Source organism: Furipterus horrens, unplaced genomic scaffold (assembly GCF_987537825.1).
Source record: "Furipterus horrens unplaced genomic scaffold, mFurHor1.1.pri manual_scaffold_1, whole genome shotgun sequence".
In the NCBI taxonomy this organism is placed as follows: domain Eukaryota; kingdom Metazoa; phylum Chordata; class Mammalia; order Chiroptera; family Furipteridae; genus Furipterus; species Furipterus horrens.
The window spans coordinates 210,723,568-210,751,004 of NW_028327171.1; the positions used below are offsets into that span (position 1 = coordinate 210,723,568).

Consider the following 27,437-nt stretch of genomic DNA (forward strand, 5'->3'; position numbering starts at 1 on the left):
AGAATCAATATGAATAGATGTAATACTTCTTGGAGCTACTTAATTCATGTAAATAATGTGGCCTTGCAAAATTGCATTTACTAGTTTTATAAATCAAATCCTCTTTTCAGTGCTCTGTTTGAGCTCTTTAAAGAATTCCCGCCATAGATGGGTATTTACAAAGTAGTCGTGGGGTGTAAAGGCCAACACAGGAAACACAGTCAGTGGTATTGTAATCACTGGATATGGTGCCAGGTGGGCACTGGAGCTATCAAGAGGAACACTTTGTAAAGTAAAGGACTGTCTGACTACCATCTGTACACCTGAGACTCATACAAAGTAATAGTGAATGTAATGGAATAAAAAGCGCTCAATAAATTCTTGATAGGTGTGAAAAATATGTCCTCATTCTGGTTGTATTTGTTCCATAAGTTCAGTTGTTTACTTATTTAAGTAATGAATACCATCTTTATGCATAAGTAGACCCTGTGATAGGGTAGGGACTCAAGATACATGAGTACAAGCCATTCATTATACTGCTTTCATGAGATTACATCTGTATAAATAACTCAGAGTCAAGGATTTCCTCATCTAATGATTCGAGTAGTATAAGGGTATTATTCTTTGCTCCAAAATTTATGTTTAAGACATAGACCCCTGTAACAGTGTTTAACATTTTCTCATTAGAAGGTTAATTCTTTTGCCTTTTCTATTTTTAACAAGGCTACTATCTGGACAGTGAAAAGGTAAAGGGTTGTCTGAAACGAGGAGGAGGTATTAGGGAATAAGGAGAGACCAAGTGGCTAAGTGAGAGTGGAGGGGGAAGAGGAGCTGGAGAGAACAGCCTTACGTTAAGTTCTAAGTTATTTTGGAGCTGGGGAAGGTGTGAATACATATAAATGAAGAAGTTTTCCTGAAAATGACGAGTTCGGTCTTGTTCTTCATGGTAAGGATAAGTTGGAAAACAGTGTCATGCTTTAAATGAATAATAATTATTTTCCTAAATTTTCTTTTTAGAATTTAAGTTATCTTGAAAGCTTTAATTTGTTATTGCAAATTGAAGGTAAATCATACTGTAGTTGTTTCTTCCTAGTTAAGGGTGAAAGTTTTACGAGGGTGAAATTGCTATGTTCAGTGTCTCCTACTATGCGGTCTTCATTTCTGTCGTATGGTTGACCAAGAGCTAGAAGGAAAATGACTTGTTAATTTAAAATTTAAACAAAACATAACTTAACATTGAATTATCCACTTTGAAATGGGAAGCACATTAAGTGCAGCTTGTCATAATTCAGAACATGATCTGAAAAGTGTGTCAGCTATTTCTGATAATAGAAGGGAGAGAAAGAAGCACAGGATATGAAGGTTGAGGAGCTTCTCTTCTGAATTCTCCCTATTGTTTTGATTTAAAGTAACAATATACACCATATTTAATTATACAAAAATGTTTCCAGAATATTTTTGAATGACTTTTGGTTTGTAATTTCACAGCATTGTTAAGTCTCAGCGTGGGTGATTGCAAGATGACTATAACAAATTTTGTAAAAATATTAAGTAATCTGTTCTAGAACCTAGATTCCAGATTACACCTTTACCAGAGGACCTGACTCTCAAAGTAATTTTATGAAACTTAATTACTTTGCATAGATTATTTAACCCTTATTCTTCTGGGTGGAGTAGCCACTTCGTGATATTCAGACAAAATGTAAATAGCCCTTACTGTCTCTGAGTGCATTTCTGTTCGCTTTTTTATGTGTATGGTAAAACATCAAGAAACTTAGAGATAAAGTTCTCTTACAGCCATCCATACAGAAGAGTCCTCAAGGTTGTAAAGGATCTTAAAAGTCATTTAATCATGTATCTACCTATTTCTTGAATCCCTTCTCCAGGGCACTACTGTTTCCTCTTGAACACTTACCGCCTCTGGAGGTGATTAAAAATGTTCCTTACTATCAATCCTTATTTGAATTGTTGGAGAGATGTAACTTTATTCTTATTGTTAGTAACTTTGTTTCCTTAGCTTAGTTTTAATTTTCTAAATTAGCCTTAAACCTAAAGGTAGTAGCAATTTGATTAGAATATGTGCGTAGCTCCATACTTCACGTTGTCATGTTTTCTTAAACTATGAAAATATTTAAATAATCAATTACTTTTTGAATTCTTTACCATAGAGCTGTTCACATTTATTATTTTCTCCCTCCATCAAAAACACTAAAGCAATATTTGTATTTTCCTAGAAGCTGATGTGTTAAGTACTATGTGTTTCTGACTAGGTAGTTACTTGAATTTATCTTTGAATATATTATTTAGTGTGGGTCTAGCCAAACTTGCCTTGACATATCTGGTGTGGATATTAATAGTTTAAGATAATTTTTAATTACTATTAGTTATAAAATAAAAGCACCCTTCCAAGTTTAAATGTGCTAACAAAAAATGTTTTGCATTGATGTGTAATTTTAAAAATACAGTATATGATAATAAATTTGTAAAATATTTTCTCTCTTAGGCGAGGGTTAAATCCACCACACAGGGTGAAATCTATCTCCATGACTACGTTCACACAACAGGAAATTGAATTCCTGCAAAAACATGGAAATGAAGTAAGTGTTTTTACAGTTTCAACTTCGTTGGCAGTCATTTTAATAAGATTTAATAAGTTTAGAATGATGAATTTCACTGTCTGGAAAAATTATTTTTGTATTTTATATTTAGCTATTCTAGAATATACTCATTTTATGCTTTTAGAATTAATGTCGACTAAGTACTTTGTCTTAAACCTGAGGTGAAACCTATGTATTTAAAATTCATTAAAGGTGACTGTAAAAAGCATTTTTGGAGGATATCTAGAATTGGAGTAATTGCTAGTCTGCTTAAAAAAAGAAGAAGAATGAACTTTGTGGTGCTGTTGTAGACCTGTGTTAGACTGTCGTGTGATCAGCTTTCACTGAGGCCCCCTCCTTCCTCTTTCCTACATTTTAAGCTGTGGATGTGTCTGTGACGTTGAATGTTGAGCTGCTGCTCAGGAGGGAGGAGGCTGGTAGTTCCGAAGGCTTAGCCTCGTGTCGTGGGAAACCCAGTAAAGAAAGGCTGAGGAGGACTGCTGTCCTTCCACGCTGCAGTTTTTGTTGGGCTTCTAGTCGTTCCATTCTGTTGGTTTGCTTTTTTGTATTTAGTCATGTTTTTGCATTAGTAAACGTTGGTGATCTAGTATTTTTTAAAAACTATAAAATTAACAAAGTGGGCATATTTTATAAGGATGAGCCAGTTACCCAATTGATTAATCATAGCCATTTTAATTTTAGGTAACACTTATCACTTCCTAGAACGGAAACAATAGTTTAATTGTGCTGTTTTGGTTGCACATTTTTGATACAAGATACAGAGGAGAAGTTAAGTGTTAAGGTTTTATTAGTTTCGCTCTTCTCTTTCACCTTCAGAAGATTTATGCAAGCATCTTGCACTCTGCCTCTCTTTCTTCCTGACACTTTGGTAGTAAAATATGCTTGCCTACTTGTGATGCACCTGTGTTTTTCGTTCTAAAATAGTGAAGAGGTGTAAATTCAAGATTATATGAAATATTTTTAAACACATGACTTACAGAAGTAAGAACTTTGCAGTCTCCAAATTTTACTGATAAAAAATTATTTTGAGTAATCAAGTTCCAGACTCATATCGGTACATTATAGGAAATACCAAGCTAGATGAAAGGGCAGAAGGTTTGTAATGACAGATTAGTATAGAATAATATATTTACAGATTAAAATATAGTTTAGACTATTTGTATAATGTTCAGAATTAACCTAGAAGTGCAAACTTTAAATTACTTTTTTAGAGTGTTGGCTTAGTATGCAAAATTTTGGACATCAGAATGCAATCAGAAATAAAAAAATAATATTCTGGTTTTTGATAAAGGTCTAATGACAGTAGGTAAAGTCAGAGCAACAGAACCGGAAAGGTAGCACTTCACTGGAGAAGTGAGTGAAAATATCCAGATCTCTCATCGGTGACGTTAGGTGGAGACTGGTCCCAAAAATACTAAGATTTTTTTTTTTAATTGTGGTAACAACACTTAATGTGAGATCTATTCTTATAAACATTAAAAAAAAAGATTTTATTTACTTTTAGAGAAAGGGGAAGAGAGGGAGAGAAACATCAATGTGCCGGAGAGATATTCATCGATCAGTTGCCTCTTGCATGCCCCCTGCCCGGGAATCGATACAGTGACCTTTCGGTTCACAGGCTGGTACTCAGTCCGCTGACCCACACCAGCCAGCGCTTAAGCATTTTTTCGGTTACAATATAGTATAATATTATTAACTGTAGGTGTTATAGCACATCTTCAGCACTTACTCATCTTGTATAACTGACCTTTGTACCCATTGAATAGCACCTCCCCATTTCCTCTCCCGGCCCCTGGCAGCCACTGTCCTACTTTCTGCTTCTGTGAGTTTGACGGTTTTAGAGCTCGTGTAGGTGGAAGCATATGGTATTGGTCCTTCCGTGACTGGCTTATTTCACTTCAGCGTATGGTAGGTTTTCTGAAGGAACATTTTTAAAGACTGTAATGGCAAAGTAAATTTAGAATATATGAAAGAAAATACTAGATTTAGGCACCCATTGTTGTCAGAAAGTAGAAAGAAAATACAAGCATAAGAGATGACTGGAATGGGTTCAGGAACCTTAAATTCTAAAAAGAGACATGAAAATTGAAGGGCCACTTAAGACACTCACCAGGACAGGTACTGTGCTCAGTGCTATGGGTGCAGTTACAGATGTGTCACCTGGACCTAGCTGCACAGCACTTACCCTGTAGCGGAGGGAGACAGTGATGTAACGCATTATAACTTGGTGCTAGACATTTAAGATGACTAAGGAGTTCATAAGTAATATGGGAGAGGGACTCTGCTGGTGAAAGGAGGATTGGGAAGCTCTCACAAAGAAGGTGACAGATTTGCTGGTTTTGAGGGTGGCTAGAACTTAAGCTGGCAGGAACAGATGCTGAAGGCAGAGCAAACACAGTGCCCAAAGAAAAAGGGAACTTTACAGTAGTGCTTACTGTTAGAAAGTACACTGACCATTTAAGTATTTGTTAAGGAAGACAGGCACACCTTCTTGTGTCCCTAAGGACATCTTAGAACCAAATCATTCAGGTAGGAATATTTGATTCTTTACAATGGCAGCAGTGTATGTGTTCTTAAAACCTTAAGAGACGTGTAAAATGTGAGGATTGATATTATGAAGTACGGGATGGTTTGTACAACTTCATAAAAATACAGATTTCAAGTGCATATGTGCTTTATCATCAGTTAAACTTTTAAATCTTAAGTATAACATGGATAGAGAACAGTATACAGATTTTAATTTTTTATTTCAAAATATTTTGACTCTGCATTCGTAAAGAACCATACTGAATCACATAGCATTTTGAATTAAAAAGGTACTATCATGAATCTTGCATGTGAATGGGTTCACACCTGAAGATGAGTGTTTCTGAAGTTAAAAGATCAGAAAGTCTATTGACATTGGGAACAGTCTTGGATCTTCTACCCCATGGGGGAGTTTTAGTGTTTTGAGGGGCATGCCTGGGGGTGTTACTGGCTTTAGCAGGTAAGTTCCATGGTTGCTGGGTGACACACAGTGCGTTGAACAGAATTATCCTACATTCACGTGCTTTTCATGTTTCTCTAGACGTTTTTGTAAGGGAAAAGCCCAGTTATAATCATCTGCGTGTAGAACTTAAATCTGTTTTACGTGCTTGTGTTACAGTTGTGAAAAACTTATTGCTGAAGAAAGTCAAGTTGCCAATTCCAGAATTAGAGTGGGAGGGGACTACCAAGTGACCAGAGGGCATGGGCACAGGGAAGCCATTGACCGAGCCCATCAATGCAGCGGCTTAGCCCATGTGACTTATCTAGGGTGATTTCACTTTTCATTCAGAACTTGAAGAATTCTTTACTGTTTGGAAAAATCACAAAACTGATGGCAGTGTAATTTATGGTATTTGGGTCATTAATAAAGTACATCTGTATTGGTCTTTGGTAGCTATGGTAAGCAAACAGTGTTATTACGATTTATAAATATGGTCAAGGACGCACTTGGTATTTAAAAGAGTATGTGTAAAAACAGATATGGCTTACAAATTACTTGACTATTACTTAAGACTTCTCAGACTCCTACAGTATATTTAGTGAAGCAGATATGTTCATTTTTAGGTTATAAGTATTCCAGATGTTAGTAAAATATTTGGCAGCAAAGCATTTTGCGTTTTATCATTTGCTGAAACAGTTTTGACATTTTTCCTAGAAGTAAAATACTTCTACATATTATCTTGTAATGCTTTCTTTTGTATCTGAAGTTACTTTAAAAGTGTGTGTGTGTGTGGGGGGGTGTGGGTGTGGGGGGGGTGTGGGTGTGTGTGTGTGGGGGGTGGCAGTTTCCTCCATATGTTGTCTTCTGTGATGTGGGCAAATCATGGCCCTATAGTTAAATTTCATTATTCGGCTAACTTCCGATTATCAGAGTTAATGGAAGGAGGGCTGGTGAGTAGTGCTATAGATAAGTCAGTAAAAAAGAAAATGTCGAAGTAATTCTTTTCTAGTATGAAATTAACCTTTCTGATTATGTTTGAGGACTGAGAGTAAAGAGGTAACCACTGATGCTACACAGGCATGTAAACTACGTGTATAAAGGAAATCATGCATTGATTGACAGTATTTGACCTTTATACTAGATATAAAAATAACCTCAAAACACCAGCTATTGCTTTGAAAAAATCCCAGATCGAGCAAAAAATAAAAAGAACTCATGGGCACGGACAACAGTGTGGTGCTTGCAGGGGAGCGGGGTGGAGGTGGGAGGACGGAAGTGAAAGAGAGGGTGTAGAAGGATAAATAGTAATGGAGAAAAATACAATAAAAAATGAATTATGAAAAAAAAACAAACCCTGATGAACAAAATAGGTTCCAGTGCCAGGAAGATAAGTCCCTATAACTTCTCCCCTCAAAAACCAGCAGGGATTGAGTCAGTGGCAGAAACTCCTGGAGTCCCAAGCAATTCCTCTTAAAGAACCCACACAGACTTACTCATACGCACTCCCTCTGAACTCTTGCACCAGGGTAGCAGCTTGAAAGGCACCAGGGGCACCCAGGAAGGAACTGAAGGGTCTGGCCTCAAGGCAAGAGCTGGGGGACAGCTCTCTCCCAGACAGAAAGGTGGGCATAGGCCACTGTCCCTTTTCTGAATCTTCTCCCGCAGAGCCTGGTGGGTGGTGCCGTATCAAAGACCCCATCAACCTGGCCAACAGTGTTCGCCCCACCCTGGGCATCGCCTGAGGCTCAGTCCCAACCAACTTACAACTGTTAACAGTGGCTTTTCCATATGAGTGGCTGGTCTTGGCTCTTCACAACTTCCTAAATCCTCTCAAACAAGCAGCAGCCAGCCTCAATGAGCCTGCAGCCCCCATATCTTGCTAAATGGCCCCAGCCTCCGCACTGGCAGCAGCCAGCCTAGATTCAGCTTGGCTTTACCTGGGAACCTCCAAGCCCAGCACAAGTAGCGGCCATCTCAGATTGCTTGTAGCTCACGCAGGGTGGTTCCAGGCAAAACACAGGTGGGGGCTGACCTTGACTTGTACCACCCAGGAAACCCCAGGACCTGGGACCCAGTGGACAGCTACAGACCACATTGGAGTATCACCATCCTGCCCCTGCACAGCTGATACTCAACCGAGGGCGGAGGTTGGTGATCAGTGGTCACAGCCAATCCTTGCAGCTGACTGGCCTGGTTAAATCCTTCCTGTTGCCCTGTGAGCAGAAACCAGGGTTCAAGTACAAGAGGAGGGTGTACTCAGCCCACATAAAGGGCACACTTCGAGTACCCAGCTTGGGTGATAGGGGAGGCTGTGCCACTGGACCCTACAGGACACCTGCTACATTAGGCCACAGTACCAAAACACCGAGTCAATGCAGCTCTACCTAATACATAGAAACAAACGCAGGGAGGCTGCCAAAATGAGGAGACAAAGAAACATGGGCCAAATGAAAGAACAGATCAAAACTCCAGAAAAAGAGCTAAATGAAATGTAGATAAGCAATTTATGAGATGCAGAGTTCAAAACACTGGTTATAAAGATGCTCAAGGAATTTAGTGAGGACCTCAACAGCATAAAAAACGTTTAGTCATAAACAAAGGATACACTAACTGAAATTAAAAAAATTTAAAGGGAAACAACTGTAGAGTGAATGAACTCAAGAATCAAAATGATTTGGAAGATAAGGAAGTCAAAAAACAATCACAACAAGAAGGAAAAAAAATCCATAATAAATGAGGGTAGTGCAAGCATCCTCTGGGACAACTTCAAGTGCTCCAATATTTGCATCATGGGGTGCCAGAAGGAGACAAGAAAGGGCAAGAAATTGGAAATCTATTTGAAAAAATAATGAAAGAAAACTTCCTTGATTTGCTAAAGGAAATAGACATCCAAGTCCAGGAAGCACAGAGTCCCAAACAAGGCACATCATAATTAAAATGCCAAAGGTTAAAAATCAAGAGAGAATCTTAAATGCAGCAAGAGAAAAGCATTTAGTTACCTACGGGGGTGTTCATATAAGAATATCAGCTGATTTCTCAAAAGAAACTTTGGAGGGATTAGCAAGAAATATTCAAAGTCATGAAAAGCAGGGACTTACAGCCAAGAAGACTACTCTATCCAGCAAAGATAACATCATTTTGAATTGAAGGGCAGATAAAGAGCTTCCCAGACAAGAAAAAACTAAAGGAGTTCATCATCACCAAACCATTATTATATGAAATGTTAAAGGGGCTTATTTAAGAAAAATATCAAAACTATGAACATTAAAGTGGCAATAAATGCATATCTATCAACAATTGAATCTAAAAAACAAACTTTAAGCAAACAAGAACAGAGACAGCGTTTTGATGGTTGCCAGATGGGAGGAGGGGTATGTGGGATGGATGAAGAGGTGAGGGGATTAAGAAGCACAAACAGGTAGTTACAGAATAGTCATGGGATGTGAAGTACAGCGTAGGAAATGGAGAAGCCAAAGAACTTATACGCACATGACCCGTGGGCATGAACAATAGTGTGGGGATTGCCTGAGGGAGTGGGAGGTGCTGGGTGGAGGGGGGCGAAGGGGGAAAAATTGGAACAACTGTAATAGCATAATCAATAAAACATAATTTAAAAAAAGAAAGAAAAGAAAAACGCTTCAGGAACAATAGACCCGTAAGGTAAGGTTCAGTTTTTCCATTGTTAACATTCCATGATGGATTCATTCTTCATTCTTGAAACAGATTCATTCATCATCTACTGTGTGTCCCTGGGTGCTTGAGGTACACTGATGAGCAAACCCAGACATGATTTGTGCCCGTATGTAAAGCTTCTAGTCTAGTGGGGGAGAGAGACGATATACATTGTTACCTTGTTGGTGCAGGTGAGAAAGGGCTTCAGTGTGGAGCTGCAGATCCTTGGGAGTGTGCAGATGCAGTGTTCTCCAAGCAGTTACACTTACGGTTTAAACAGACCTTGTTGCATGAGACAGCTATTTTGGGGCAGTTAAATTGCATCCTTGGGAAAGATTGGAGCTATTTTATAGTTAGAAACAAGCACTGACACAAATTAAAATATTTTTGTTTCTAAAAAAATTAAAATTCAAAATGCACAGTCTGTTTCATTTTAAGGTCCAGGTATCATTTTAGGGTGTGTTATACTCAGAATCTATAATCCAGTTAAACAAGACACTAGTGGCGATTTTCTAAGTTAGCCTGTCCCTATGAACTCTAGTGTGTCGGTCATTTTCAGTATAGATTAGTGGATTCTGAAAAGTAGAAGGCCAGTGTCAGGAAGCGCCTACAGTACATTATCAGAGCAAAGACAATGAGCTTGTGAATGAATCCTAAATCGGTAAGTGGACCTATCGTTTCTTTTAAGCTTGGTTAAAAATTAAACAATCTTAACTCAGATTGCTTCTCTGTAGGGAAATTGATAAAGTTGAGCATGGCTTGCTAACTGTTTCTCGAAGTGCAGTGATTTTCTCCATAAAGGATCGGATTGGACTTGACAGGTTAAAATGTTGGACAAGATGCCTGTAAGCCTCAATTTCTACAAGTGCAAAATAGTAATAACGTCTTTTTTCTTCCTTTTTTTTTTTTTGCTTAATTCTCACCTGAGGATATTTTTAGAGGAAGAGAGGGAAAGGGGCGGGGGGTGGGGGTGGGGGAGACAGACAAGCAGGCAGGCAGGCATTGATGTGAGATGGGAACATTGATCGGTTTCCTCCGAGATGTTCCCTGACTGGGAATTGAACCCACAACCTAGTTATGTGCCCTGATCTGGGATGGAACCCGCAATCTTTTTTGGTATACTGGATGACGCTCCAACCAACTGAGCCGCCCAGCCAGGGCAGCAACAATAACATCGTTATGTAGAAAGGTTAGGATGCTTTGAACTCAGGCAACCTTTGAAAATTCCCAGCATATTTCTTGTTGAATAATAGATATTCAGATGCTATTGAGTTAGAATCTAAGATAGAAGATGTAATAGGAGAAGGATTATTAATATTTCACTCCTTGCTCTGAGTGGTTTAATTAGGGGGATTTTGCAGTTTTCATAGAATATAATAGTGTTATTTACACTAATATTTGGGTTATGTATTTAAATTCTTAGAGCATTTTAACTTCGAATTTATGCGAGCTTAAATAGTAATATGAACCAGCAGTTATTTTACACACTGAGTGTCAGCACTGAGTGGCGGAGAGTTAAGTTACATACGTATTCCTCCAGGATCTACAAATGCCTTGTGCTTGTAGCAGAAGTGGACAGATGTTTTCTGTAAAGGGCCAGAGAGCAAATACTGTAGGCTTTGCAGGCCACGTACAGTCTCTGTTGCATATTCTTGTTTGGAATTACCTTTAAACATGTGGAAACCATTCTAAAGTCAGGAACAGTACAGAAACAGGCCAGAGGTCCAATCTCATTGTAGGCAGTCGAACAAAGACTCCTGGTGTCTGGAATCCCAAAGTCTTCAGTTCTTAATATAAATTTTTTATAACCTGGCTTTTCTTTTCCTAGTTAATCTTTTTTCTTCTCTTTTTTCGCTTCATTCCCAGCAGAAATGTTTAATTACAGTGATCTCCGTTTTTGTTTTCCGTCTGTGCTGTCTGTGTTCCGGTCTTGCCATTTTGCTTGTGCTGTTTTATCTACACTGAATTTGTTCCCAAGGCCTGTCAGTATTTGAACCCTCCTATCCAGTCTCCCAGGAGCATTTTAGCCCACAGGAACAAAAACCTCCACTCACATTTTACACTGTTTTTTAAATAGCATTCACTGTAAGATTTTATATCTTTTTAAAAATTGCTCATAATTTCCTCTGTATTGATCTTATCCTCAAAGCGTTATAGACATTTCCATGGCAGAATCTTCCATCCTTGTTTATTATACCTGGAGCAGTGAGAATGTATCCAAGAGTATATATATCCAAGGGAATTTCAGACTTGGTACCTGTGTGAGTCTCATTGGTCTTAACTTGTGTCTGTATTTTAAGCCAGCATCCCATGTGATTCTGGTGCTGACAGCTATAGACTATCTTGAGAAAACCAGTACAGTAACTAAAGACTTCAGACTAGGACTTGGAACAATCTGTGGTCTGGTTTCAGCACTACTAGTTAATGACCCTTGTCACCTTGGGCAAGCTCCTTTTCCTGAGCTTCATTTCCTTTGTCATCCATGGGACTGTTCCTGTCCTGCCTATTTCACAAGGTTGATTTGAAGATAGTGTATGTGAAATGTTTTGAAACTGATGTATTATATAAATGTAAGATGTCAGCTTTATGTGCAAAGATGCCTTTTCAATTGATTCCTAGGCTCAGGGGAAAAAAGGATCATATAGGAAAATGATGTGCTTTGGACTGAATTTAGTGAGTTTAGTGTAGACAAATTTTTGTTAAATTTCAGTCAATATGATATTAATAAATATGGAAAGTTAATTCATTAATGATGGTAACATTAAAATATTAACTATAAAAATTGTTTGAGACAATATCTTCCAAGTGAGGTATTTGAGGTTAAAACCATCTAACTCTGAAATATCGAGGCACACTGTTGAATTATTTAAGAAGATATTTGTTTAATTTTTGAATATTTGTGAAGAAATGCACATATGTATTTTATTTCCTTAAGAGTCTGTTTGAATCAAGAGGTGAGTAAGGCCTATACATTGTAAGTGCAAATATGGGTTCTAAAACTGTACCGCTGACAAAGGATTGGGGGTTCAGTGGCTCACAGCTAACCCTCAAAGGCCTGGCTGCGACCGGGCGGGTCCTTGGGGCTCGTATCATTTGCTCTGTGCAGTAGAGCTAGGCTTTGTGTCAGCACGGGGAGGGGCTGGGCTCAGACCAGGAGGGTACTCAGAGTCTGGGAACTCGGTACCCCTGGGGTCCCCGGGAAGCACCACCGCTCGGGTGACTCGCAGGCCTTGCAGCAGACCCATAACACAGGAGCCCCGGAGCGCACGTCTGCACTGTAGCCCTTCGCCTGTGTCTTTTCGTCGCTCCAGCGGCTGCTGCTCCGCAGGCTCCTCGGGGGTGACGCTGGGTTCTTACCATAGAGCGGGAAGCCTTTGCAGCTGCTAGGACAGCAACAGAGGGTGCCGTCTAGTGGTAGGGTGCTTTCTGAGCTGGAAAGGAGAAACTTGGAACAGGCTCTGGGCCCATAGATTTTTGAGGAATTGGTGAGAATATTCTTGATTTTGATTCATGAAAATTCAAGCCGTCCTGCACTGGAAAGCTATGTATTGGAGTAGCCAGAGGCCATGTCCAACAGGAACTTCTTGAAGATTTAGAATGTTCTATCAGTCTTTTACTGGGCCATGCATCCCACCAGTTCCACTAGGACAAGCTCGTCCTGGCCTGTAATGCTGGCATCTTTCCCAGGATGGGGTGGCTGTGAGCAGTCACCTGGTACCAGAACTTGTTCTGCTTTGTGCCATCTAATGCAGTGTGGTGCCAGAGGTCTTAGTGCAGGGGAGTAGAGGCTTCTGGTGGTGTGCATGCTGTGTGCACCCGCTGCTCTGCTTGCCGGGGGCCTCGTTTGGCCGCCTGCTTCAGTGTCTCTCAGAAGCCCCCCGCTCGTTATAGGACTCTGGTCTTGGTCAGAGGCTGCTCAAAGCCACAGCACATCAACCCGATGTCTGTCTTCTCCCCACCCCCAGCCTCCCAACATTTTACTATGAAATATTCAGATATGCATAGAAGTTGATAAATTATGCAGTACAATAACTATTGTGCTGTATTTAGCAAATATCTGTGTATCCATTACTCAGTTTAAAGTAAATTTTTATTGCATTTCAAAGTAAATTGCAAACAGTAGTTTATATCATGCCTAAAATCTTTATAGTTTATCATTAATTGCAGTTTATTATTTGTTAACTTTTTGAGGTATAATTTATATACAGTGATATGTAAAAATTTTAAGCATGCTTTTGGAAGAGTTTTGATAAATGAATATAGTTTGGTAACCCAAAGTCGAGTCAAAATATAGAACATGACCATCATCCTGAAAAGTTCCCTGACATCCCTTTATCTTTAATCCCTCTCATTTCAGAGGCAACCAGTGTTTTTGATTTGTATTTATATTCATATAAGTAAAACAATAAAGAATGTGCCGTTTTGTATAAAGGCTTCTTTTGAGAGAGTGTTATGCGTGTGGATGCCTGTAGCTTGTTCCTCTTTATTACTGAATAGTATTCTATTGTATGGATATATCAGATCTGTCCATTCTTTTTTGTCAGATACATGTTTAGCAGATATTTTCTCCCAGTCTATGGCTTTCTCATTTATTTCTTTATTGGTGTCTTTTGATAAACAGAAGTTTGGTTTTTTAATAAAATGTATCAGTCATAGTTTTATAATTACTGCTTTCTCTATTCTGTCTTGAGAAATCTCTACTTGCTCGTAAATAATGAGAATAATCTCATTTTATATTTAAGAGGCTTTGAAAGCTTTAGTTTTTATGTTTACCTCTATGATCCAGTGCAAATTAATTTTAGTGTATGTATGATAGAGGTCAAAGTTCATATGTTTCCATGAATCTATATAGTTGTTCCTGCTTTGTTTGTTCAGAGCACTTCTTTCGTTGGGATTGCTTTGGAGCCTTTATCAAAAATGAAATGACCTTGTAAGTATTGGTATGTTTCTGAGCTCTATTCATTTTCATTAATATATTCATGGGTCCTTATGCCAGTACCACACTGTATTGAAGTCAGGTAGTGCGAGATTCAGTTTCATTTTCTAAGAGATTACCTATTCTGGGTCAGGGATGGCAAACTATGGCACCCAGACAAATTTATATGGCCACTTGAGTGATCTGCTGTTGTTTGACCTGGAGAGCAAGTTCAGTTGTCATTTTCTGTCCTTGTTACCCTCTCCCCTCTGGGCAGCTGCTGGTATCAAATAGTGTAGTCTTTTTTCTTTTTTTAAAGATTTTATTTATGTATTTTTAGAGAGAGGGGAAGGGAGGAAGAAAGAGGGAGAGAAACATTAATGTGTGGTTGCCTCTCAAGCGGCCCTAGCTGGGGACCTGGCCTGCAACCCAGGCACGTGCCCTAACTGCAAATTGAACCAGCAACCCTTTGGTTTGCAGGCTGGATTTGTTCCACTGAGCCACACTGGCTAGGACTCTAAAATTATTTTAGAGCAATAAATTTTCAAAACTCTGCCTTAACTGCTTTGCACAAACTTTGATTATGTTGTATTTTATCATTTAGTGCAAAGCATAGAGTATTAGCTGAGAATTATATTCTTCTGTAGTGATACGCCATCTTGAACTTCTTCAGCATGACTGATGTACTCGTGTGTGGGGTGTGTGTGTATGTGTGTGTGTGTGTGTGTTTATCCTTCTTGGGGTTTGCTGAGCTTCTTAATCTATTAATTTGTCTTTCATCAAGTTTGAAATTTTTTGACCATTTTTTTTCTTGAAAAATTTTTTTCTGCTTCATTCCCATCAACTCTACCTGAAGCTTCACCTGCATGTATGCAAGACATTTTGCTACTGTCTCATAGTTCCCTGAGGCTTTCCCAATTTTCTTAGTCCTTATATTCTTCAGATTTTATTGATTTATGTATAAGTTTACTAATTACTTTTATCATCTCCATTGTCCAGTCATCAGATTGAATAATTTCTGTTTAACCCCACCTGAATTTTCTGTTACTGCAAAACTCCAATTTTTAATTTGGAGTCAATTTGATACTACCCTTTCCAGTGGTAGAATTTGCATTTGGTCTTTTTCTATAGTTTATTCCTCCACTGAAATTTCATACAGTTTTCTTTCTTTCTTTTTTCCTCCCTCACTCGAAAATATTTTTTATTGCTTTTAGAGAGAGAGGAAGGGAAAGAGAGAAACATCGATTGGTTGCCTACTGTACATGCCCCTACAGGGGATCGAACCCATAACCCTTTGGTTATAGGACAGTGCTCCAGCCAACCAAGCTACACCTGCCAGGGCTGTACAGTTTTATTTTATGCTTTTGAATATAAGTGTTCTCACTGCTTTAAGTCATTGTCTGCTAATTCCAGAGTTTTTATTATCTCAGATCTGTCTCCACTGATCACTTTTGCTTTTGATTATGAGTCATTCTTTCCTGTTTCTTTTGAATATCCAGTGATTTTGGGTTATATTCAGAACTTCGAAAATGGTAGGTTGTAGAGCCTCTGGATTCTGTTTTGCTCCTCCAAAAAGTGTTGGTTTTGTTTGTTTTATTCATTGTTTGCTTTAGCAAGTTCTGCTTCTCCTGGTGGGTGCCAGGTGAAACCCCTATTCAGGTCTCGTAGTCTTTAATTGAATTGCTTGGAGTCAGTCCTGCACTTGCATATAGGTCAAGGGAGCCAGAGACTTGGGCAAAGTTGGTGTACAAGTTTTACAGCTCTTCTCTCTGATTTGCTTCCTTTTTGGATTTGCCCCTCACTTTCCGGTTGCTGTGGTGTGGCAGACCCTTTCCTGAAGCTTAAGCTTCATGGATTTCTGCTGACTTTTAGCAGCTCTGGTTGGCACTCCCTGGCGCTTTCTTTCAAGTGATGAAACAGCAAATGCACAGTAGTGTTTCTTTCTCACAACTCCGCTCCAGTTTCTCTTTGCTTGTGGTTGCCCTCTGGAGCCTTCTGATAGATTTTACAATGTGTTCAGAGTTTTTATCGCCGAAGGGCTGGGTTTTAATATGAGCTGCTCTGACATTACTGGAGGTGAAACCTACTCCGTTTACCTTATAAGCTTTTTAAAACGTTCTATTGTTTCCCCTCCAGTTTTTACTCCTGTTTCACTCTCCCTTCTTCCTTCTCCTGCCGCCCCTCTCTTCCCCCTTTCCCTCCCTAAGCCCAGTTGTTCGTTCAGCGGTTTCCCGGTATCTGGACTTTGCTGATTTTATCCATGTAGTGTCAGCGTTACTCTGTAATCTCGGTTACCTGCAAACTGATAGTGGGATATAGTAGCTCCTTAAGTCCACATTGAATTTGGGGATGGAGTGGGGGAAGAACCACTGTTTCATAGGTTGGGTGTATTCTTTTATGGAGAGAGATTTTTTGGGGGGGTGGGCGGGTTATGTCAGAATTTCGTTTTACTTTTGGGCCACTCAAGTCTCTTGTTTTTTAGCCAGAAGACTGCATTCTCAACCTTAAGTCAGCTGTCTGGCAAATGCATGGCTTTAGTCACCAGAACAACCAGCCAATAGAATGCCAGTATCATCAGTCACCCTCACAGAGCCTTGGGTTGACCTAAACCATGTGTTGGAGGTGGTACACTGGTATCGGTGCTGTCCCTAAACCATGGCTAATCCACCAACAGTTGTCATTTCCTATCAAGACAAGTACATAGAACTGTTCTTTGTATGAGTTCTTTAGGAAATGATCAGACTAGCTTGCCCCTTCTACTCCCTTGCTCATCTCCTCTTTTGTTCTAGTTGTATTCTGGAAAATACAAAACTTGCTCTGTGGCAAGAGGCAAGTATAAACCTTTGGTTAATTTTTCCTTCTTGGCAAGGTTGCCTGTCAGATTCATACTGTCTTTGGGAGTGAGAGTGCTTTGCTTAAAAAGGCTTCACAGATTAAGTTTACAGCAATTGGAATCAAAGCAGTGGTGGGAATTTTTTTTTTTTTTTAAGAAAATAATTCTAGAGTTCATCCAAAAGAACAAAGAAGTAAAACTTAGTGGGAAAGAATTTGTAAAATGAAGAGTAAATAGGATTGGCTTTACTTAGATACTAAATAATCTATATTTATAGACAATAATGTGCAGTATAAACTTTCAGTATTTACATCAATATGAAACTGGTACAAGAATAGGCACAGATCTATAGACTAGATCCTGAGATATACTATAATTTTTATATATATTAAATGTGTATATGGAGTTACTGTAAAATAAGTGAAGCTCAGCACTTCATTGTGGGAGGAATTGGTTATTCAGTTAATAGAGTTGATGAGAATGTCCACTGACATTGTATACCAAAAGAAATTTCAGAAAAAATGTAAAGTTAAATTTTAAAGCCATAAAGGAAGCCATAAAACTATAGAAAGTAGTTTCAAAGTATCTCCCTGCAAAATACTTAAGAATCCTCAAAGGAAAGCTAGTGATTACGATGGAGGAATCTGGCGTATGTAATTTAACCAAGTAATCAAAATTGACATCACCAGGAATGGAACAAATTGACATCATGTGCATGCTGATATGATGCACTGGGAAGGATACAGCATCACTTACGTGGTTTTTTTCCCTCCAAATGAGGAAACCTAAGTTAAGAAACAGTACAAAATAATTGGCCTGTACTCTTCAAAGACATCAAGGGCACAGAAGATCGAGACAAGGCAGTTGTGGATTCTGTGCTAGGAGAACCTTTTCCTTTTGCTATACAGGACATCATTAAGATAACTGACTGTGAATTAGATAATAATAGTCTGTTGATTAGATAATATAAAATGTCCTGATTTTGATCATTTAGCTGTGGTAATATAAAAGAACATCCTTATTTTTAGGAGATATACATTTGTGGGTAAAGGTTCATGTCTAAATGCTTCGGAAAAAATTTTGCCTGTCTTGAGACAACGGTGACATTAGAGACTGTGAGTAAGCACATAGAGGACTTTTTTCTATTCTTGCAGCTTTTCTGTAAAACGAATTATTTCATAAGAAAACAGGCAAAACTAAGTTATATTGTTTAAGAATATATGCTCTTCAGAGTGGATGATAAAAAACACAGAAAAGTGATTACCATAAAAATAGTAGAAAATATAGCTGACTTAATGTATTTAACATTTAAATGTGTAAGGACTTTATAGACTAAAACCTGTGGAAGAAATAAAAATAAAAATTGATAAATGTAACTAGCAAAACCATGGCAACTTGTTAAAGACATCACAAACAAAAGCAAAGCAGTTTATTACACATATAGGATAATTTACATATGATATCTTAGTTTGAGAAAGTAGGGCAATTTATAGTTTTTCTTAAAACTACTCAGACTTCAAAAATGAAGATAATTTGCAGAGCACATTCATGAACAAACGTGTTTTTAGGGATGGGGGTTGCTTACGAAGCTCATACTCCTTGCTAAAGGAAGGAAGGGGAAAGTTTCAGCCCTGGGAAAATCACAGAACACGCAGCTGATTGGACCAGGAACGGACACCAGCCCTAGGGGTCAGTGACTAATCAGATCTTCTCTTAAATTGAATTGAGGCTCACAGAGACTGGATTTAAGTGATGAATCATTTCAACAGAAAATGCACGATGTGATTGGGCCATCTGCTGTCTAATGGGAAAACAGGAGAAAACTGCACTAAGGTAGCAAGAGCAGGGATTAGACATGGTGTGGAAAGCAAAAGTGATAAACTGTTTGGGGGTGTTATGGAGAGAAGGCTTTGGAAACAGATACTCAGACCACCTCGGTTCCAGATGGCTTCCTGTTTGCAACCCGGGCTCCCATAAAATGTTCCTCTTATATTCTTCAAGCATTGCTGTGTGCTTCCCTCGGCTGGTCATATCTGACCTGGTGTGGCTGGATTTTGGTTCTTTGCAGCCTAACTGCATCGCAGTTGTACCCGGCATTGGGACATTAATGAAGTAAGGCATGGGGGTGGGCTGAACTGTGTGTACTGCCTTTCCTGAGTCTCTCCAGTAGCTTCTTAATTAGAGCTACTTGGTCTCCTTCCCAGCCCACAGATACTTGCAAGTAAGTTTTACTGCTCTTCCCACTACTTAATTTCTGTCTAGTGTTCTGCATATTTGCGTCCTTTATCTTTTCTACTTCTTTGGAGTTGTCAGTTATTTAGAAAACAAGTGTTGAATACCTGTTAATCCTCCCTGAAACTAACCCTGGCACTTTTTCTCCTTTATTCTCAAGGGCATAACTAGTTATGTATAATAAATTGTCCCTTAGATAGCCCTCACTCTTGGGAAGTTCTTCCTCCAGGGAAGGGCTTCTTTCACTTCATACTTTTCTCTCTGTTACTCCCCATGCATATTATATAACCAGCCTCTAAAGCAGGCTTTTATTTATTATCCTATTTAAATGGTTACTATTCTTGGATGCTGGGATGGCATCATCGCAGTCAGCCTGTGGTTGCAGGTAAGTCAGGTGGCAAACCTTTTCTATAAAGGGTCAGATAGTAAATACTAGGCTTTGTGGTCCATACAGCTTCTGTAGTAATTACCCAGCAAAGTAGCCATAGACCATAGGTAAGCGTGGCTGTGTTCTAATTGAATTTTAGCTGCAAACACAGACCTTAGGCCAGATTTAACCTATGAGGTATAATTTGCTAACCTCTGGCCTATATATGATAAGAATTTGCATCAGTTAATTTATTACTTCTGCATGTGTAAGTTGGTAAGGTAAATATTCTAGGTCAGTATGTATATTTTAGATGTAACAAAGGAAAAAGATAATTTGTACTGTGCATATATTTCAGGACTGTTAAGAAGTTGCTTTCACTCATGCAGCAGATATTTATTTAGTGTCTACTGTGTCAGGCACTGAGAATACAAATAGTGGTGAATCATCCTTGGCCAGTGTGGCTCTGTTGGGGCGTCATCCTATAAACCAAAAGGTTGCAAGTTTGATCCCTGGTTAAGGAACATACCTAGGTTGTGGGTTCGATTCCCTGGCCAGGGTGCATATGGGAGGCAACAGATCAATGTTTCTCTTTCACATCGATTTCTGTCTGTCTATCTGTCTCTCTCCCCATTCCTCTTTCTAAAAGCAATGAAAAAATGTCCTCAGGTGAGGATTTTTTAAAAAAGTGGTGAATCAGAGGGAAGGTTGCTGCCTTGTGAAATTTACATTTAGTAATTGTGATATAAAGGGCATGAAAATGAATAATACGTTGTGATTATTTGTATCTAAAATTTGGTGTGGGAGATGTTGCCGCTTTGGCTGGTTGGGTCAGGGAAGACTTTCTAAGGAGGTCTCTGTGGCTGGAAAGAGTGATGATGATACAAACTGAGTTGGAGAGTTAATCAGAGGTTAGAATCCGATAGGTTGTGATAAAGAATTTGATTCTTATGCTAATAAGGAAGCCCTTATAAGGTAGTTTGTTTTAAATTGTAAATTAAAACAACAACAACTCCAGGATTAAACAAATTGGATTTGATATTTTATAAATTTGTTAATCTACATGTCCATTTATGTTTCTGGTTCACAGAGACTCTGGTTTCTTAGTGATCTGCACATATAGTTTGTGCCTGTTTTCAGTGACCCGGTTGCATATATTCTGGTTCTTGCTAGGGTATTTTTATAAAACCAAAATTTAAAATCAAATACACCACGCAGTTGTGGGATACAAAAAGTAATTTTCTTTCCACCTTTCTAAGTTCTTCTGACTGGGCTAATAATCAAATCAGCATGGGAGGAGATGTCAAATTTATTCTGGATGTACACACAGGGGTGTGATAAATACAAGACCTGAAATTCGTTGGGCAGTTAAGGCTTCTATGCCATTCTGGACTATGGAGAAGAAACAGGCAGGGGTCTAGGATTTCAAAGGGAAAGTGGGGAATTCACAGGTAGAGGAGAAAGAGCAAACATGTGATAAACAAATTCTTGCTTAGCCACCCAGAAACAGTGGGACACAGAAGGAAGTCTAAGAAGGACAGGCTTTGCCAGGTTTCTCCCTCTCTGCCACACTGAATTAATAGTGTGATGCAAAGGTGATGCCCCAGGTTTTTCTTTCTGAATGCTTGTGGACAGGTAGGGAGGAGGGTCAAAGGTTCTTTCTGAATCTTTTATTTATTAATAACCAGCTTAAAATCAATAAGCCAAAAAGGCAAAACTTTAGTCCCCTTCACTGTCCTAAAAAGATTCTCAATGACTGTGGATGGACATAAAAATTGGACAAGGAAGAAGGCTAAGAAGAAGACTGATAGGGGAAAAAATGATTCCTTTGAAATACGGTGTTGGAGAAGCACTCTGTGGATAACTTGGACTGTCAGAAAAGATCCCTGAAGGTCCTAGAGCCCTGAGGCCTGAAACATCGCTGGAGGCAAAAGTGACAAAACTGATGCTGCCCTAGTTCGGGCCTATGAGGAGGCAGGGTTCTTTGGAAAAGACAGTAACACTGTGAAAACTAGAAGTCAGCAGGGAAAGCGGGAGACCAGGTAAGGGGCAGCTTGACCTCACAAAAGAAACCACAGGCCGGAGTCCACAGGAGCTGAGCAGGGTTGTTGAGGACAGGACAGGGTGGACACCACTCATCCGTAGGGTCTCCAGGGGTCAGAGCCATCTCAAGGGCACGTAACACACACACTTGAAAAGATGCGTATAAATGTAGGACCATCTGTTTCAGCTGCACAAGGCATGGGGGTAGTAGTTTTGTTTCTGCAGGTATGAGTATGTGTTCTTTAGATAGCTCCTTACTGCGAAATACCTGTCAGTTGGTGGTAGAACTATTAGCCTAGTCATGCTAATGTAGGTTGCATGAGTATAGGAAACGTTAGTTTTCCCAGTGTTTAACTGGAGTTATGACATATATTTGACGTATTTGAGATATATTTCTGACCATGGATATTTTGGGAAAAAGTTTTTTGGCAAAAATTGTTTTTTCCTTTTAGTGCAAAATAATACGGTGATGTTATAATTTTGTATAAAGTCACGTTAACTCTCTAGAGAGCTTCTAATGGTATTTCCCATTTGTTAATATTTATTTCTGTTTTTTTTTTTTCTTTCTCTCCAAAAAGTTCTTTAAGTGTTCTGTTATCCCTGTATTTTGTGGGCAGTATTATGAAATGGTGTAATTATATTTTACACACAGGAGGAAGAAGTAATCCTCCATCTTTCCAGTAAGGAAGGAAAGGCCAAAAAAAAATGTATGAACTCTAGTTGGATGTATATAGATTGGCCTAATGAAAAAACATTTCATCCTGGCTGGCGTGGCTCAGTGGATGAGTTCTGGCCTGCGATCCAAAGGGTTGCTGGTTCGATTCCCAGTCAGGCCACACACCTGGGTTGTGGACCAGGTCCCCAGTAGGGGGTGCATGAGAGACAGCCACACATTGCTGTTGCCCTCTCTTTTTCCCTCCCTTCCCCTCTCTCGAAATATAAATAAATACAATCTTTAAAAAAGAAAAAAAAACCTTTTTCTAATTCCAGAACATGTTTTTGTCCTTTCCATATTTTTTTACATCTTTCCAGTTAGAGGTTGCAAGCAGTCCTATCACATTATTTATTCTTTGTACCCTATTTATGAAATAAGGGTTTGTGAAATAAATGTAAATATCCATTCCAGCAATTTTCGCTCTTATTTTGCTGTCCCTGGGAGGATTACAAAGTTGTATTATCACTACACTTACCTATTTTCCTTCTCAAACCTGATACAACTCTGTTTTCTACCTATTTATATGTGATTGAGAATTGGTATGGAAGTTTCCTGTTTTTGGTGTTCCTAATTGAGGTTCGTTATGTTGCTTGCGCTGAATATATTTGTTATGATTTGGATGCTCTGTTGGGTATCTTCCATTTATCCTTGTAGCTCACAGCCGTGACCATGCGCTGGCTATACAAATGGATATACAAATGGGCTTTCTTGCCTCCTGGCTTCTGGTTGGGTTCAGTTGAGGGGACATTGTCAGCAGATCGAAGAAAGGAAGGGTGGAGAGGTTAGGATACTTTCTTAACTTCGTCACTGTGGGATATCACAGCCTGGCTGCATCCTTCCATGGAAGGTCACAGCGCCATTTTAAGTAGCCCTTTTGCTTAAGGGTCTGCTTACCTCTCCTCTCCTTCCCCTTCACTGCCAGCGGATGGTGTTAGGCCCTGCTGTTACCAACCCTGGGATACTAGATGCTGCCTTGTGATTTCCTCACAGCCTGCTTGTGCTTTGTAAGTTGTCTCCTTACTGAACTTGACCCAGATGGAGTGTGCCATCTGTTTCCTATGGCGGTGCTGACTGATAAATATACTTTAAAATATTTTAGATTCTGTCAGTGGCTATTACAGTTGCAGTTACAGAGTGGATTAACACTAGAATAAGAAAAAAGTTATTCTGACAATTACATGAACTTATTCTCTTGGCTGGTGTGTAATTTATTTATAATTCCACTCTAAGATCTGTTTTGGAGTATTGTCAATCTGTTTACTGAACAACTAAGTGGCATTACCTATTGTTTTAAGCATTGTGGAGAATTCATATGTAAATGAGATGCATGCTCAGTAATTGTAATGTAAGGCAGTTTGTAATGAGTTTCATGTGAGAGATACAAAAGCTCAGAGAAGAGAGATTGTTTCATGCTCTGCCTACTTTGTACCTAAACAGCTAGATGATATTGGAGGAAAACACACTATTCTGACTGGTTCATTTTAAATACTCATGACCACAGGTCCTCATTGTTGCTCCAGTTTTACTGGATTCATTCTATTCTGCTTCAACCTTGTAAAGCCCTCCCTTTTCAGTTGATGATGTTTGTTATTTTGCTAAAAAACAACAACAAGGCAACAACAACAAAAAACAGAAAATGCAACTTGACTCTTTCCTATCAGCAAATCTACAGACCTGAAAGAGTAATTTTAGTAGGATGTTGGGAGCAGAAGCAAACTTTTCAAGGACTGAGATGTGAATAGGTCACAGGGAGCTATAGAGACTGTGACACTATCCCACATGTGTCCCTGGAGCACTATGTCTGTTAAATGAACCTTGCCCAATAACGGGTTTAGTGGCTGAGTAAGTTCGAGAAATGCTGAAAGCTGTATATAGTATATGAGATCTCTCCAGAAGGTATCCAGCCATGTAATATGAAAAATAGAGACATTTATTGAAGAAGATAACAAGATACAGGGAATGTTGTATATAGGACGACAAAGTAGGCACTTGGGACCTCACACACATCTCCCAATCGCTACCAGCCGCCCCATTGTATTTTCCTAAATCCCACTGATGGTCTGACAAAGTCTCTTCCTTTCAAAGGAGATTTTAGTTGTGGGAAAAGCCAGAAGTTGCAGGGTGCCAAATCTGGGCTGTAGGGGGGCTGAGTCACCTCGGTGATTTGGTGTTTCACCAAACACTCTGCACGAGACGTGATGCATGAGTGGGCATGTTGTGATGGAGCTGCCAATCACCAGTTGCCCATGGCTGCGGCCTTCTGAGTCATCCCATTTGTTCCTGCGGCGGAATGATTCAGCTGAATGCAAAATTTGGTGCAGATTTGTTGTTTGCTTGTTTAGTCCTTTTGCATGTGACAGCCACACAGTACACGTGCTCACTCAACAGCATCTACTGCCCCCACTGATAGTACAGTGAAGTCATCATTGTTCACACATGCGCGTTCCAGTCCCCTCTCCTTGGCTGCCTGGTTGCATCGATGTCACACAAACCATTCTTACATTAACAATGGCTGGACTTTTTCTGGATCAACCTCATATATATGGAAAGGGAGTTTCTATCTGCTGGCCTAGATTTTACTAAAGCATTAGCTTTCAAACTTTGGCATATTTCACAGTCATCTGCAGGGCTTGCTTAAAAACAGATTGCTGGGCACCACCTTCAGCGGTTCTGACTTCATAAGTCTTGGGTGGCTCCTGAAAATATGCATTAGAATCATTTTTTAGGTAACTCGGATCCTTCCAGTCCAAGGAAGTGAAGAATTCCATTTTGAAAGCCACTTCATTTGAGTGAGAACTCTAAGGATTTTGAACAACCTAGAAATAGCCATTGTGGGTTAACAAAGCTAGAAATAAGAGCTAAGATCATGAAGGAACTTCGATAGTGAGACAGTATTAATTTGTAGTGGATCCACGCAGCTAGTTTTCATGATTTTCTTTGGTAGTTTGGCCTGTCCGTGAGCAGGAACAGAGCCACTAGCAGTCAGTACAGAATTCTGAGTGAATCTTGCAGGCTGCTAATGTCAAATATCTATAAAGTTTACCATCAAGCTCTCCATCTTGCTTTGCATTACTGTGGTAAGTGCCAAGACAGTAACTATGATTTATCTTCAACCCACTTTTTTATTTGTTTGTATATTTATTATTAATTGTTTAAAATTTTGTATGTGGTAGTTAATAGGGGTTTTGGAATACAAAGACTAAATGTTTATGGCATTTAGTATCCTAAACTAATTCTGTCAGTTACAGTTAATAATTCTTTAGCTTTGGGCAAATAACTACCATGACTCTTTATTTTCTTGTTTTGGAACTTTTAAAATAGAATTAGAAACTTCAAGTTTTTTCTTTATGAATGTAATTGTAAAGCCGCAGAATCTTTTAAAATTACATTTCAGGAAAATTATTAGTCAGGTTTATGCCATGTGGTTCTTTTTAAATAGCTAAATATTTATTGCAGAAGCCAGGCCCCTACAGGTTTATAGTATTTCTGACCGCGAGTTGCATTACCATTCCTAGGTGCCTGCACTTTTCTGGTTTTGCCTCTGAAATGTTTTTATAATGAGGTGGCTTCTTACTCTGAGGCCTCGCGTGTCAGCTGTTCCTGCCTTAATGACTGTATAGTGTCTGTACTGAGCCTGCATGCAGGAGGGGGGCCACAAGAAGCGGTGTTTCCAAACATGTTTGGTACGTGGTAGGAGAGGAGAAGGGTCAGTCCTTTTTCCTGTCCTCTCTTACCCACTTCAGTGAGCAGGTAAGATTGGGAAGGATGCCGCTTCTCCTCCTCTGGTTTCTCAAGTCCCCGTCAGGCTTTTTGAAATTAGATGCTATGTTTTTTTTCACAGTATTTTAATTGTTATTCTTTAAGTTAATACAATTTTGGAGACTCTGGACTTGTTTTTTATAGCTTTACTGAGGAGTACTTAATTATAGGAACTTGTACATATTTAAAGTGTCTAATTTGACGAGTTTTGACAGCCTGATTGCAATAAAAAGATAGCATACTTTTTCATCATCCTCGAGAGTTTTCTTATGTCCCTTGGTAATGCAGCTATTTGGGCTGCTTTTCATCACCGTAGATAAGCTTACATTTTCTAAATTAAATGAATGGAATCATATAGTCTGCACTTTTGGGGGTGGGAGTCTGACTTCTGTCAATCAGCGTAATTATGCTGAGGTTTATTTATGCAGTTGCTGTGTCCATTGTTCTTTTTATCGTTTATGAGGCCCCTGCCTGGCTGTTTCAGAATTTATCCACTTACTTGTCCATGGACGTTTGGCTTTTTTTTCCAGTTTGAAAGTATTAGCAGTAAAACTGCCATGAGCCTTTGTGTACAAATCTGAGTGTGGACACGTGAGTTTATTTTTCTTGTGTAGCCACTTAGCAATGGGACGGCAGGGTTACATGGTAGGTGTGTGCTTAACTTCTAAGAATCTGCCAAGTCTCTTCCAAAGTGGTTGTACCCTTTCACATTCTTGAGAGTTCCACCTGCTCCACTTTCTCACTGATACATGACATGGTCAGTCTTTTATTTTCAGCCATTCTAGTGGTATCCATCTAGTGGGGTCTCGGTGTTTTAATTTACATTTTTCATGTGACTAATGGTGTTGGGCTGCATATTTGGTAACGTGGCTGTAAAGTTTTCTGCCCATTCTTTGGACAATTTTTTGTCTTTATTATAATTGAGTTTTAAGAATTTTAAAGAGCATTCTGGATTCATGTTTTTTCAAGTTCTTACATATTTTGCAAATGTTTCTTATCTGTTGGTAGCTTGCCTTTTCATTTTTAAAGTTTTTTGAAGAGCAGCAGTTTTTAATTTTGATGAAGACTACTTTATCAACTTTTTTCATCGTTTTCTTTATGCTCTTGTGTCCTATTTGAGTTTTGCATAATTTCATTTCTTTGATTTGTCTAAAAAGTAATATCTCAGTTTCTCATTTTTTAGCCATTAGGAGAAAAAAAGCACAGGAGGCAACTATGAAGCTAGAGTAATATCTCATATTTTTGTTACTGTGATACTTGAATAGCAAATTGTTTATGAGTCTAGTAATTTTTGTTTGTTATTTTTGTTTGATTTTTGAACCCATAAGGATTTGTG

General features: G+C 39.0%; 1 protein-coding gene across 7 annotated transcripts in view; it reads left to right on the forward strand.

Moving 5' to 3' along the window:
• AGFG1 (ArfGAP with FG repeats 1) overlaps positions 1-27,437 on the forward strand; it is a 61,408-nt gene that overhangs the window by 9,917 nt on the left and 24,054 nt on the right. For all 7 annotated transcript variants that reach the window (XM_090284838.1, XM_090284831.1, XM_090284846.1 and 4 more), the window contains exon 2: positions 2,483-2,576. In XM_090284838.1, coding sequence (XP_090140964.1) covers positions 2,483-2,576 — 94 coding nt within the window. The remainder of the gene's footprint in view (positions 1-2,482; positions 2,577-27,437) is intronic.